The 12425-nt window shown below is 40.5% G+C and overlaps 1 protein-coding gene across 15 annotated transcripts in view; it reads right to left on the bottom strand.

Annotated features, from left to right (window-relative positions):
• The window catches only part of ATP2B2 (ATPase plasma membrane Ca2+ transporting 2), a 394438-nt gene that overhangs the window by 84171 nt on the left and 297842 nt on the right, over positions 1-12425 (bottom strand). For all 15 annotated transcript variants that reach the window (XR_011002928.1, XM_068201521.1, XM_068201531.1 and 12 more), the window contains 3 exons: positions 4759-5016; positions 3602-3727; positions 2805-2930 (listed from right to left, as the gene is read on the bottom strand). Coding sequence is in view for 14 of the 15 variants with exons in the window: in XM_068201521.1 (XP_068057622.1) it covers positions 2805-2930; positions 3602-3727; positions 4759-5016 (510 nt within the window). In the remaining variant the exon portion in view is untranslated. The remainder of the gene's footprint in view (positions 1-2804; positions 2931-3601; positions 3728-4758; positions 5017-12425) is intronic.

Here is a 12425-nt window from a genome sequence, read left to right on the forward strand (position 1 = left end):
CATACTTCTACATAGTACAGTGGTAAATATTTTATGCTTTAAATAATTTTGCACATTATGATTTATCACCACTGGTGCATCCCAGTCTAACAGGGCTCAATCCATGCCCTGCCATCACCCAGGTAAAATGCACATCGATCTGAGGAGAAACATGGAATTTTCCTATATTTTATGTGGGAAAGGCAAATATAGTCTTGAGGAGAATAAGGGGTTATTTTAAATCCAGAAAACAGACATGAGACATTTCCTGGTTTGTGATGACATGAAGGAAGAATCACAAAAGAAAACCCTCTTTTTCTTTTCAGTTATTATCCATATATTAGAGAAAATTGGACAAGAAATCTTTCCTCACAGGAAAGTGAAAAGCTTAAAGTTTTTATCATTTTGCTGGTTTTTATAGTAAAGTTCAATAAAATTAGTCTCTGCAAATAATAGATGAAATTTATTTTGTTTTGTTTGTGGTGGTGAAGTGCTCACAACAGAACCAAGTCCTCGCATGAATCCTGACTGAGACTCTCAAACGGCTCCAGTCCTTGCCCCACAGGGATTATTTCATGCTGTACTGGGTTGGTACTGCAGAAGAATGGGCTGATTTTATTTACAAATGGCAAATTGGGAGAAGAAAATAAACAGCTCCCAGGATTTAAAAACACACCCTGTGCAACTGCATTCAGGAAAATTTCAATTGCAAATTTGATTACTGTGGTGGCAACGACTTAAACTGTTTTGGTGACTCGTGCTTGCTCTTTATTCCGTTTGGATCCCCACCCCAACCAGCACAGCGTGAGCTGCTAACAGCAAATCAAGTATTCCACATTAAAGACTTTGCAATTTGCTTCTGGAGAACAGCTGATTATTCCAGCTGAACGGGAAGATTAGCAACACCAACAATGCCTGCACACCAAAAGATTTGGCACCAGCAATCTTGTTGATTTGAAATCATTTTTTTAATTTCAACGTGACTGATTCAATGATTATTTCAATCAGCAGTTCCCCCCTGATTTGCACCACTGGATGGGGTACAATTCTTACTCTACCTGGAAGCTGCTGTTCCTCCTCCTGTTTCACACCTGCATGATGATTTTTAAAGTGTTAATGAACAATAAAAGCACACACCCACACGGACTGAAAGAGGCAGGATTTCTGAGAACTGCAGGTTTATGTACCAGAGGTTTTCATTTGAGTTGGTGCCTCTGTCTGCCACCAGCTCTGCCCAGGCACGAGCACAAAGCTGCATCAGAAAATGTGGAGGAATTCTCTATGTTATGGATTCTTTATATTATAGCTGTTTCCACAGAGCCATGTTCAATTAAATTCTGTGTCTGCATCCAAATTCTAACACACCTCTGTTAGAATCTCTGTCTCTGGCTAAGTTACAGCCACAATGTGGGGAAAACGCCCTGATTTCTCTTTTCCTGCCTTTCCAGGCTCTTCCCTGTGAAACCTGAGAGTCACCAGTGTCCTGAGCACAGCCTGAGGAGGCCAGCCCAGTTAAACCCAGCCCAGGGAGCTCTCACATCACACAGGGGTGAAGCTGCTCCTCCTCTCCTCCAGACCACACAAACGCTCTGAACGACAGCAAAAGCAAACTCCAAGGTGCTGCTCAAACCTAGTCTGGCATGAAAGAGTTTTGCTTTGTGAAGTTTCAGTCTTTCCTCATTTTGATTCTCCTGGAGCCCCCATGCCTGGCAGCTATTGTGCATTTCTGTGCAGAAATGAAATGGTAAACATTTCATTTAGTAAAAAGAGACTTCCTCAAAGCAGCAGGGAGTCAAAGGTAGACACTTGTTGAACATACTCAGAAATGGAAATTGTAGGTCTTAAAAACCATTTGAATTTGGCCTTCCTATCTGCAACTTCATATAAAAAGATGGAAAGAAAAAAAAAGGTGGAATCATATTGCCTGACAGATAGCAAATAAAATGTTCAGTAAAGCTTTAACTGTTTGTTTTTGGTTTTTTTATTAATAGTGAAAACCACTAGAAAGAGCAGAAATGTCTGCAAAACCTGTATTAATTGGCCCTTAATCATGTCTGAAAGACAACTATTCTTAGGACAGACTTGGAATGAAATTGTGGAAGCAGAACAGTTTACAAGACTGGGTGAAGAAAAACTGGCAAGGACAGACATTAAATCATGTTTCTGCTTAGTGTGCAGCCCATAAATTAGCAAATGCTTATGACATCACACTGTAATAAGGTGAAAAGCCCAAAGAGGCTTCTTGATTTCATTAACTGATGCAGGACATGAAAGTAAAACTGTCTGCTAACATTTACTGCTACATTCTTGGCTTTTACTATTCTTAGCTCGACCTTTACACCTGAAGAAATTAAAATGCCTCTCAAGTCAGCCACTGACATTAAACAACCAGGCTAGCAAAGAGCCGCAGCTTATCTTTATTTTAGTCCTGAAGCTCCAACACAGATGCTATTTCCATGGCCGAGGGTTTTTTCCCCTGGGGAAAAAGAATTGAATTGATAGAAAAGCACAAAATCTTAGCAAACTGTAGGTGAGCATGGATTCATGTAGAGAAGCCACAGCAACTGGAGCATGCCCAGCTATTCCCTTGCATTTCAGTATGGACTGGGAGCCTGCAGTTTCACACTGGAAAAACATCTTGTTATCCAATGGATTTATTGGTTAACAGCTTCTGCTGTTTTTCTGTGTGACATGTGATGATAAAAATGTGTCATAAAAAAAAAAAAGGCAGTTTGAAAAATCACATTTATTTGTCAAAAGCGGAGGAGAGCTCTGGCTGCACAAAGCCCAGGAGCTTTCTCTGGAGCTGGTGTTGGGAGATTTACCTTTCTTGTCTTTCTTCTCCTCCTCTTCTCCCCCAGCTCCCAGCAGAGTGAAGATGATGCCAGTCTGAGAATTCACCCCCACAGCAGTCACCAGCATCCGCCCAGAGCCCTCCATGACATGGGTGCCTGAAAAGAGGCAAGAAAGGTCACAGAGAGCTAAAATAAATGTAAAAAATTATGCAAGGCCTTTCTGACAGTAAGCTATATTGAGGGGGATATCACCACATAACCAAAATAAACCCTGTTGTGCATTATTCTCAACCAAGAATTAATGCTTAAGCACAAACCTCAGGCAGCACATCCATCACCATCAGATTCTCTTTTTAAAAGAAATATTGTCACTAATCAAGTTTATCTTCTGCAAGAAAACAGTTTCAGCAAGACATCACAAATACACAAATTAGGTCAAACCCCACACCCCAGAATAAATTCCATTCAAACCTAAAGATCAGAAAAGATCTTTATAAGCCAGCAGAGACTTGGTTGGTTCAGTTGGAAAGGAAAAGCACTGAAACCTTCCTCAGAAATTTATCAGAGCCTCCTTTAAGGTGTGCCACTATTTCCAAATACCTTTTAATTAAGAACCTTCTACTTGTATCTCTGTGTTTTGTTCTGAGGGAATCTTCTCCTGAATTGGACGACAAAGGTGGATAAAAATATCCTCCAAAAAGTTCCATTGGCTCCTACGCTCCCAGAGCAGCTTTCCCAGGAAATCAGGCACCCAGCAGAGCCCAGCCTTAGCTGTGTCCAGCTGGAGAGGGCAGGGAAGGCAGTCCGAGGGAGGGGGCAGATTTTACCTGACAGCAGCATCGGGTCTTTGTCCACGGATTTGCGGACCTGGTCGGACTCTCCAGTCAAGGAGCTCTCATCGATTTTGAGATCATTTCCTTGAATAAATATCCCATCAGCAGGTAGAAGGTCACCTGTGGTCAGAACGTGGCAATGGAAAACCTCCATGAGATTGCTTTTAGAATTACATGATGAGTTTTGTTCTAAAAATCACAATTAATTGCATTAAAAGGTGCAATGAAAGAGAAGGGAAGGAATTAGTCCTGATTCTGCCCACATGAGCCACAGTACTGCAATCCAGCAAGGAAAGGCCTTTTATTGCAAACATGTTCTGCTTCTTGCTATCCCAGAATCCAAATGTATCACACTGAACACACAATGGACATCTCCATGCTGGGGGTTGGACAGGGAAGTGCTCCTCACATCACCTGAAGGTTTCTCCGTCAGACTGCATAGGAATTAACAGCAGCTAATTAACAGCTGAGCTGCTCTTTCCCCTTCCCCCCTCAGGGAGCCCTTAGGTAAGTCCAGGAGAAATGTGATGGCTGATGGAAGAGGGATATTGCTGGAATTAACAACTTGCTCCAGAGCACACAGAGTTCCTGCAGGAGTCTTTCACTCCACTGGAGCACAGGGCTTTCCCTACGGCAGGGAATTATCAGGCACCTGATCTGGGGGATCAATCTGGGTCTGAAGCAATTCGTGAGGCGATCACAGAGGGCCAATTCCTTTCCACGCAATATTTAAAAACACTTCCTCTTGCCCCTAACTGGACAGAAATAAAAATAAATAAATCTGAATAATGTAATCCTCCATGATAAAGAATTTATAAATTTCTGTATTGGTATGAACAAATACAGAAAACTGGAAGGACAAGAAAACTGGAAGAACAAATACAGAAAACTGGAAGGAACTAGAAAACTGACCAGTCCTTGTCCTGGTCAGTGAAAGAAGTTTACACCAATTAAACTGATTTCCTAGTACAGTTTTACAGCAGATCTTTACTTGGTTCTCCTTTTGCCCTGACAGCTCAGGTGTCACCTCAGCATGGCCAATACTGACTTTTCTGCCATACAAACCTGCCATAACCCTGCCAGTGAAGCGTCTCCATCCTGCTGGGAAGGGCCAGCAGAGCAACCCAAGGTTCCAAAGGACGTGGACTCACCGTATTTGACCTGTGCAATGTCCCCAACCACGATCTCTGCCACGGGGATCTGGATGACCTGTCCCCCTCGCACCACGGTGAACTTCTGCTCCTGCTCGATGCGGCTCTGCAGCCCCCGGAACTGCTTCTCCTTGCTCCAGTCGTTGAAGGCAGTGACCAGGACAACACAGATGACAGACAGGAGGATGGCAGCACCTTCAATCCAGCCAGCTTCGGCCTCCCCCTCATCCTCAGCTCCTCCTGTTGCGGTACCACACCCTGCAGAGAGGTAAAGGATCAGTTTAGGGAAGGTTGGGTGGACCACAAGAAATGGAATTTGTAACACGACAAGGGGAGCGGATGGAGCTGCTTTTCCAAGCACTGCCAGCTGATGAAACGTGGCAGAGTGGAGGAAAAGGACAAATAATAAAAAATATTTTTTTTCTCTAGAAAAGAGAAAAGAAAGAAATCGACAGAAATCTTAGTCCTTTTAAATTTTCTACTGAGCAACCCATCCTTGGTGAACCCGGACTAAACAAATGGAAAGAGAAATTCTGTTATGTGATAGAGGACTCAGAGCTTCACCTGAGCCACCAAAACCTGCAGGATAAGAATAATACTGAAGAATAAGAATAATACTGAAGAATAAGAATAATACTGAAGGTGACAGGAAGGACTAAAACAATGAATGACATTAAATAATGCAAAGCAATGGCATTAAATTCACATTAACATCCTGCCAGATTAAATTAAACCATTTTAACACAATTTTTTAAAACAATTTTCAACACAATTTCTAAATGTTCTCAACTAAACACACTTACAGGGAACACTCATTTAAAAAATACTGGGGTCAGTTGAGTTTATCAGCATTTCAATTTGGTAATGAATGTATTAAGGAACACTGAGTAAAAACAATTCCAATATTAATTCAACAGTCTTCCCTACAGAGAAATGCAGTGGGATGCTTCTAGAACTGCAAGTACATTATTGCTGCCAAAAGCAAAACAGTATTAAGAGAACCACTCTGTTCTGAATTGTTAATTCTGAATTAATTTATATACATCTGCTAATTATTTATTTCAAAGTTGGATGTAATTGAAATTTAAATAGATAATATTCACCAAAGGAAAGTGACATCACTCTCCTTCTTGCTGAAAGTGCACCTGGGAGAAACACTGGACAGCCAAGGGCACATTCCAGAGTCACAATCCAGAGAAATTCCAGCTGGTGGGAGAGAGGACAACTCAGCCTGGCCAGCAGAGCCTCCTCTCCTGAGGGACCTGGGAAGAGTTGTTCCCATTTTCCATGAAGAATGGGACCAGGCAGGAATTTGACATCACTTCTCCACCTTACCCAGGTACCAGGGGGTTCAGCAACTTCACTTCCCCCTCTGATTGAATTTAATTTGGTTTATTCATCACCTCTCACTAGAGAGAATTTACAACCGTGTTGATTTCTGTATTTAAATTACAAACTGGAGCATCATAATCCATTCACCAGCTGAGTAATTACTCTTGCATGTGAACAATAACAAAACTAACAAAAGTCAAAGGAGGAAAGGTGAGCCTGAACAGCCACTAAGAGAGGAAGAAAATGCAAATGAAGGGAGTTTTTAGCCAAGTTCTCTGTAGTTTACACTGAGTTTCTGAGGCAAAGGCTGCTCCCAAGGGCAGGGGCTGCCCTGGCAGGGATCTCCTTCCACTGCTGGCCCACCAGACCCTCCAGCACAAGAACCTCACTAAAACCACTTTCACAGCACTCAAGGAAGAAATTAAGAAACTTTTTTTAAGTTCAGTACCTTCAGCTGCTCATTACCAGCCTCAAATGCAACTCAGAAACCAACCCTGCAACTTCCTCCTGCAGCAGAATGGGGGTTCTGGGAAGGACTAATGAATTTTGCTCTGTTTAACCTTAATCATCTCAACTGGGCTCTGTTGGATTTTTAGATTCCTTTTCCAAATCAGCGGATTCATGTTTGTCTTGATTGTTTTAAATGGTTTCCTAGTGCAAGTAATTCTGTTTCAGCAGATGTAACACCAGAATTCACTCTCCATTTTTCATTAGATATGACATAGAATTAAACATGATGAATATTCTGGTTTTTTAGCAGCAAACCTCCTCTTCTATTTCTCACAAAAGAAACATGGCCTGGTCTAGCCACAGTCAAACACTGATTTTATTTCCTTTTCTGATGGTTGAAATTTAGCCCAGCTTGTACAAAATTACAAAGAGCTGCTGCAGAGTAATGTTTCCAAGACCCTTCAGTTAAAAAAAAAAAAAAACTTGATTAAGCAAAACCAGGTGAAAAATAAATATATTCCTTGACTTGAGCAGTGAGGTTAATTTGTGTTTGTCTTGTCAGAACTGATCTTCACATTGACATAAATGGTACCACGGAGCATGCAAATAATACAAAATATTATCATTAACAGAAAAGGAATTACCTGTAGATACCTTGTAGATTAAGCACAATCAAATAAAATATTTCACTTTTCAGCTGAAAAATCTGTTTTATTCAAGCTGAAAAAATTGTTTGTAACAATGAAAGAAAATCTGAAGGAAACAGATTGAACTTAGATCAAGCTATTGGAAAGTGTCCCTAAATCTGACAAGCTTCCACACTGAATAAAAAATTATGTTTATGACTCAAAATCTTGAGACAATCCTCCACAAGCCAATGAAAACAATAAAAATTTAAATGCATTTAATTTTCTTTTCTGTTCCTTTCATCTGACAATGCTAAATTCAGGTGCAGCAGAGGTGTTTGAAGGGAGGAAGGAATTTTAGGAGTAGAGGAATTAATTGCTAGACCTCATCAGAACCTGAAGTCTTTGAGAGGGATGGAGGAAATTCTGAGTTGATTTTTGAGTTGTTAATTGTTGAGATTCAATGTGGCCTCTCTAAAACCCCAGGGGATCCCCTGGCCCAGGTGAGAAATCAATCAGATCATCAGAATTTCCCAAAATATTGCCTTTGCGTTTTACACTCCACAGAAAGGAGATAGGATAAAAGCGCTACACAAATTATTGCACAATGTTCTTCTTCTAGGAATAAACTCTAGCAGAAAACTACCTGCTGCTTACAAGAGCAAGATTTCCGAGCAGATTTTTTTTTTTTTTTAAATATGAAAAGCAAGATTTTAAAATTCAACCTCTGCCCTTTACAAGACGAGCCAGCTGTCAGGAAACATCTACTTGAATTACGTGATGTTCTTGCTTCCAAACTGTTCTAGGGGTGTTCCTTTTAATAGGAAAAAATAAAGGAAACCTGCATCTTCATTGGTTTGAGTCTGTCTTATGTTTTCTTATATACTTACGGAAAAACAATTGGGTTTTTAATTTCTTTTTCTGCTGTTATGGTTTTCTTGAAATTATAGAAAGACTGACATGAATTTACAGAAAGAAACTTTATGTATTTATAGGGAAAAAGACACAAACCTCTTAACTCTATATTTAGATTATCTGTCCTTATTGCAGTGTAAAGTGACCCAGTATTGACCTTACAGATAAGGAGAAAATAAGAAATATTAATAAAATACATCATATTAATACACCTAAGTAGCAAAATTGCATTTAAAGCACCTAATATTTATTTAAAATGTTCATATTAGCTTGAAAAATTCTCGTTGAGGTATAAGATTGCTGTTCTGCTTTCACAGAAAGCACGTGGCTCTCAATGCCACCCAAAAATCTGCTGGAGCTTTTATTGAAATGCACCGAGTGAAACGCACCACAAAAGAGTTGTTAATATGCAGATGTGATTTGTGGCAGGGTTTTATTCCAAGACAGAGAACTGTGATGTTCTCATCTTAAATTACCTTTAACAGAGGCCCTATCTGTCAGAAAATCCAAATGCAGAGAGGTAAACAAGTTAAAAACATGGAGCACTTCTCTCCCACAACCCTGAACATGTGCCCTGGCCAAAGTCTGACCCTCACGGGACAGAAAATGTGCAGGGCTTGAAACCGAGGTGCTGAAGACCTGCAAGGCAGGGGTGTAAAGGGCTGGGACTCCTTTGGCACAGAAAAAGCAGATGGAGCCCTAAAATGGATCACCTTATCCCAAAAGGAGCACCCAGGGGAGCTGGAACTCCCCAGGAGAGGGAGAACCTGGCAGCACAGCCTCCAAAAACCTCAGAAACACAAAAGGGGACCAAGGTGACTTTTGTGCCCATAAAATATCTGAAAGGACATTTCCAGAACCTTGTGGAAGGAGAGCAGAACTTTTAAAAGCTTAAAACCAGGCCAGAAATAGATCAGCAAAGCTGATGAAAAAGTTTTCTACAGAGGGGAGATGAAAGGAAGGAAAAATCCAAAGGAAAGGAAACAATAGGGAAGTTCTGCCACCCATCACACACAGTGAGCCCAGCTGAGGTGGCAGCAGCTGGATTTCCATCTCTGCAGGGACTGGAGGGCTCCAAACCTGCCCAGAATTTCCATTCTCAGCCCAGCTGAGGTGGCAGCAGCTGGATTTCCATCTCTGCAGAGACTGCAGGGCTCCAAACCTGCCCAGGAGCCTGGGGGGCTGAGCAAACTCCCAGGCACTCACCTGGGCTGCAGTTCATCTCAAGAAAATTCAAAACTGGCCTGAGAAACCTACTCTGCATGAGCAGAATTTAATTATATGGAAGGGTTTAGAAGAAAAAAAAAAAAAAAAGGAAGAAAGGCACAGGTCATTAAAGGGAAAGTTAGAAAAAACTGGGATGTGCTTGCGGTGAAAAGGGGAAGAAGGAGAGGAGGAGGCACAAGAACAGGTTAAAGCACTTCAGGAACAGTGAACAGTGAGCAAGAGGCAGCACGAGGTAATAATCTGGTGGCTGCTATTAATCATTTCAACTTAGTGAAAAATAGCAAGCAAGAAAGGGAATTAATAGGAGTCCACAAAAAGCCAGACAGCATCACCTGACAGCTTGCCAGGCTCATGTCCTGTTGGAACTGAAATGCTTTTACACCATTTCAATGTATATTTCTCCTGATATCAACCAAATCTGGGCAGATACAGGAGGAAGCACACAGGCTCAGTGCAGCTAAAAAGAATATCTGCTTAAAATTTCAAACAGCATTCAGGAGATCCTTTAAGCTGCTTTGAATAACATAATGATTATAATTACAAACTATATGGTCCTGAGCTGCAGCATGGTAATTTTTAAATCAGAAAAAGTACATTTTTAAAAATCTGGGAACATCTGTATTCCTAAATCCCAACCTACAGCATATACCTCTCAGCTACTCATTTCGACCTACACACTGCTATTTTTAAGCTGAGAATACCTTGTGGCATTTAAATTCCCTAGGAAAATCTCCTCACACCCCCAGAGGTAATTTTTTTAGTCAGTCAAACTGGTTTTGTCATCAGAAAGACAACAGCTCCCCGATAAAAACTTTTTATTGAATCTCTTCCTCTAAAGACATTTTTTGCCTCGCTGCAGCTCCAGCACTGATGTTATTAAAGCAAATTGAGCAGCTCAAAGTTACAGCTTTGTCATCAGCTCTGGTTCTCAACAGCACCACTGTTGATCCTAACTTTACAAATGTATTAAGCTGTGCAAGAAAACGAACAATAACCCAAAAATTATGCAAGAAAACCCATAAATTCCTCTCCTTAACAAGGCTTTTAAAGCTGTAACAAACACTGCAGCGCTTATTCCTGCAGATTCCTCCTTGTGTCACGTCTTTTGCTGCACAATGACTCCCAGGAGTGATTCCACCAGCATTCCTGCCCCAAATCCTCCTCGGCGTGAGGATGCATCAGCAGATGTTGAATCACATCCCACGAGGGCAGAGCAGCAGGCACAGGGCTGGCTCAGGCAGAGCTCAGCAAAGGGGCAGAAATCACTGCCACTCCAACATTTCTGCCTTGTCCTCACTCCCTCCGAGGCTTTAGTCAGCCCAGACAAACATTTCCAAGTTACCTGTGGGGTCAACTCAAACTATGAAATAATCCTAGAACCTGATCCAGAAATACTTCATCTTTAAAAAGTCACATCATAAAGATTCTGCAAACTTGAATACTAGTTGGTACCTTAGAGCTGCCAAAGTAAAAATTATTCTTAAATCATGATGAGATAACAAAACATCCAATATTCCTGTATTTTATATTATTTTATTTCATAAGCTATTAACATTTAATAATAAAGAAGTTTTCAGAGCTTTGTATCCAAAGCTGCAGGAAATGAGGATACTCTCCATTTAGAACGTGCATTCTGTATTTTCTGCATATTAATTAGCCACACTTGACTGAAACAAGAGGAGCAGCATCTCCTGGAGAGAAAAGGCAGAACTTGTGCAGAACAGAAAGAAATCAAAAGTACTCGTTTAAATGCTACTTTTCTAATAGGAGAGATATATGTGTGTGATTATATATATACATGAAAATATGTATATATGCAAAGTGCCTTCCTGTTCAAAAAGGTATTTCTGGTTTGTTTCTGTGCTTAAACATTTTTTTTCTGGGTAATAATTCTTCATCCTAATTCAAGCCCACCAACAGTGAGGAACTGTAAGCACAGGCAGACTTTGGGATGTAGCACAATTTGTCTCAACTCCAACTATAAAATAATCCTAGAACCTGATCCAGAAATACTTCATCTTTAAAAAGTCACATCATAAAGATTCTGCAAACTTGAATACTAGTTGGTACCTTAGAGCTGCCAAATTAAAAATTATTTTTAAATCATGATGAGATAACAAAACATTCAATATTCCTGTATTTTATATTATTTTATTTCATAAGCTATTAACTTTTGATAATAAAGATGTTTTCAGAGCTTTTGGGTTCCCATTGATTTGAGGGAATTTTGTTTTTTATTTTTTTTTTTCAAAAACCAGGTAAATATTTTTAAGGTAATATTTTAGCTCTCTTTGTCAGCTTCAGTGCAATATGTGCATTTTCTCTACTACTGCCATGCTGCTTGAATTTCAAATCCTCAAAGAAAAAGAGGGGGAAGTCAGCACAAACAGACTCTGCAAACCCACACTCCTTCCTGCCCCACAGAAGGGATGTATGAGGGTGACAAAATTACCCTACAAGCATCGACGGTCAGGGGGTTTGGACAGTCACTAAGAGCCACTTTTGGACACATCTTTGAACCCAATATTAGAATTCATTGCTTTTTGATCCATCAGTTTGTTATGTAAGGGCTCCAGGGGGGCAGGGAGGGGGAAGCAAAGAGCTGCTGTCCCTGTGGGTTTGTTATGTAACTGCCAGCTCCAGAGCTTGCTATTAAATATTTACACTTTTTTGGCATCTATATGCAAGGAAACAAATCTGTAAGCATAGATTTATACATATATTCACACGTTCTTCAGCCTGATCACAAACATTCAAGAGCACAGGGATGTTAATTGAAATGTTCCCTCCACTTCAGGAGATGGGATGTGTCAAGCAGGATTCTTCTGCCTGGCATCTCCAAGGAAATTCATTTTGGAGAGATCAGGCAGCAGGATGGGTCCTCACTCCACCAAAGGACCAAGCAACTACTTCTATAATGTTTCTATTCAATTTGTTTCCTTTTTTTTTTTTTTTTTTGCCAGAAAGAAAATAGAGAAAGGCAAAAAAAACCCTAAAAAAAACAAAAAGGGAATTTTCATCATGAGTCCTGTTGTTAGGGATTGCAAGAGAAAAACCTTGATGTTGGGTTGTTGTAGCTTCACTTATATTGCTCCAAGCTAGACATGTCAGGTAAAT

This window comes from Anomalospiza imberbis, chromosome 11 (assembly GCF_031753505.1).
Source record: "Anomalospiza imberbis isolate Cuckoo-Finch-1a 21T00152 chromosome 11, ASM3175350v1, whole genome shotgun sequence".
In the NCBI taxonomy this organism is placed as follows: domain Eukaryota; kingdom Metazoa; phylum Chordata; class Aves; order Passeriformes; family Viduidae; genus Anomalospiza; species Anomalospiza imberbis.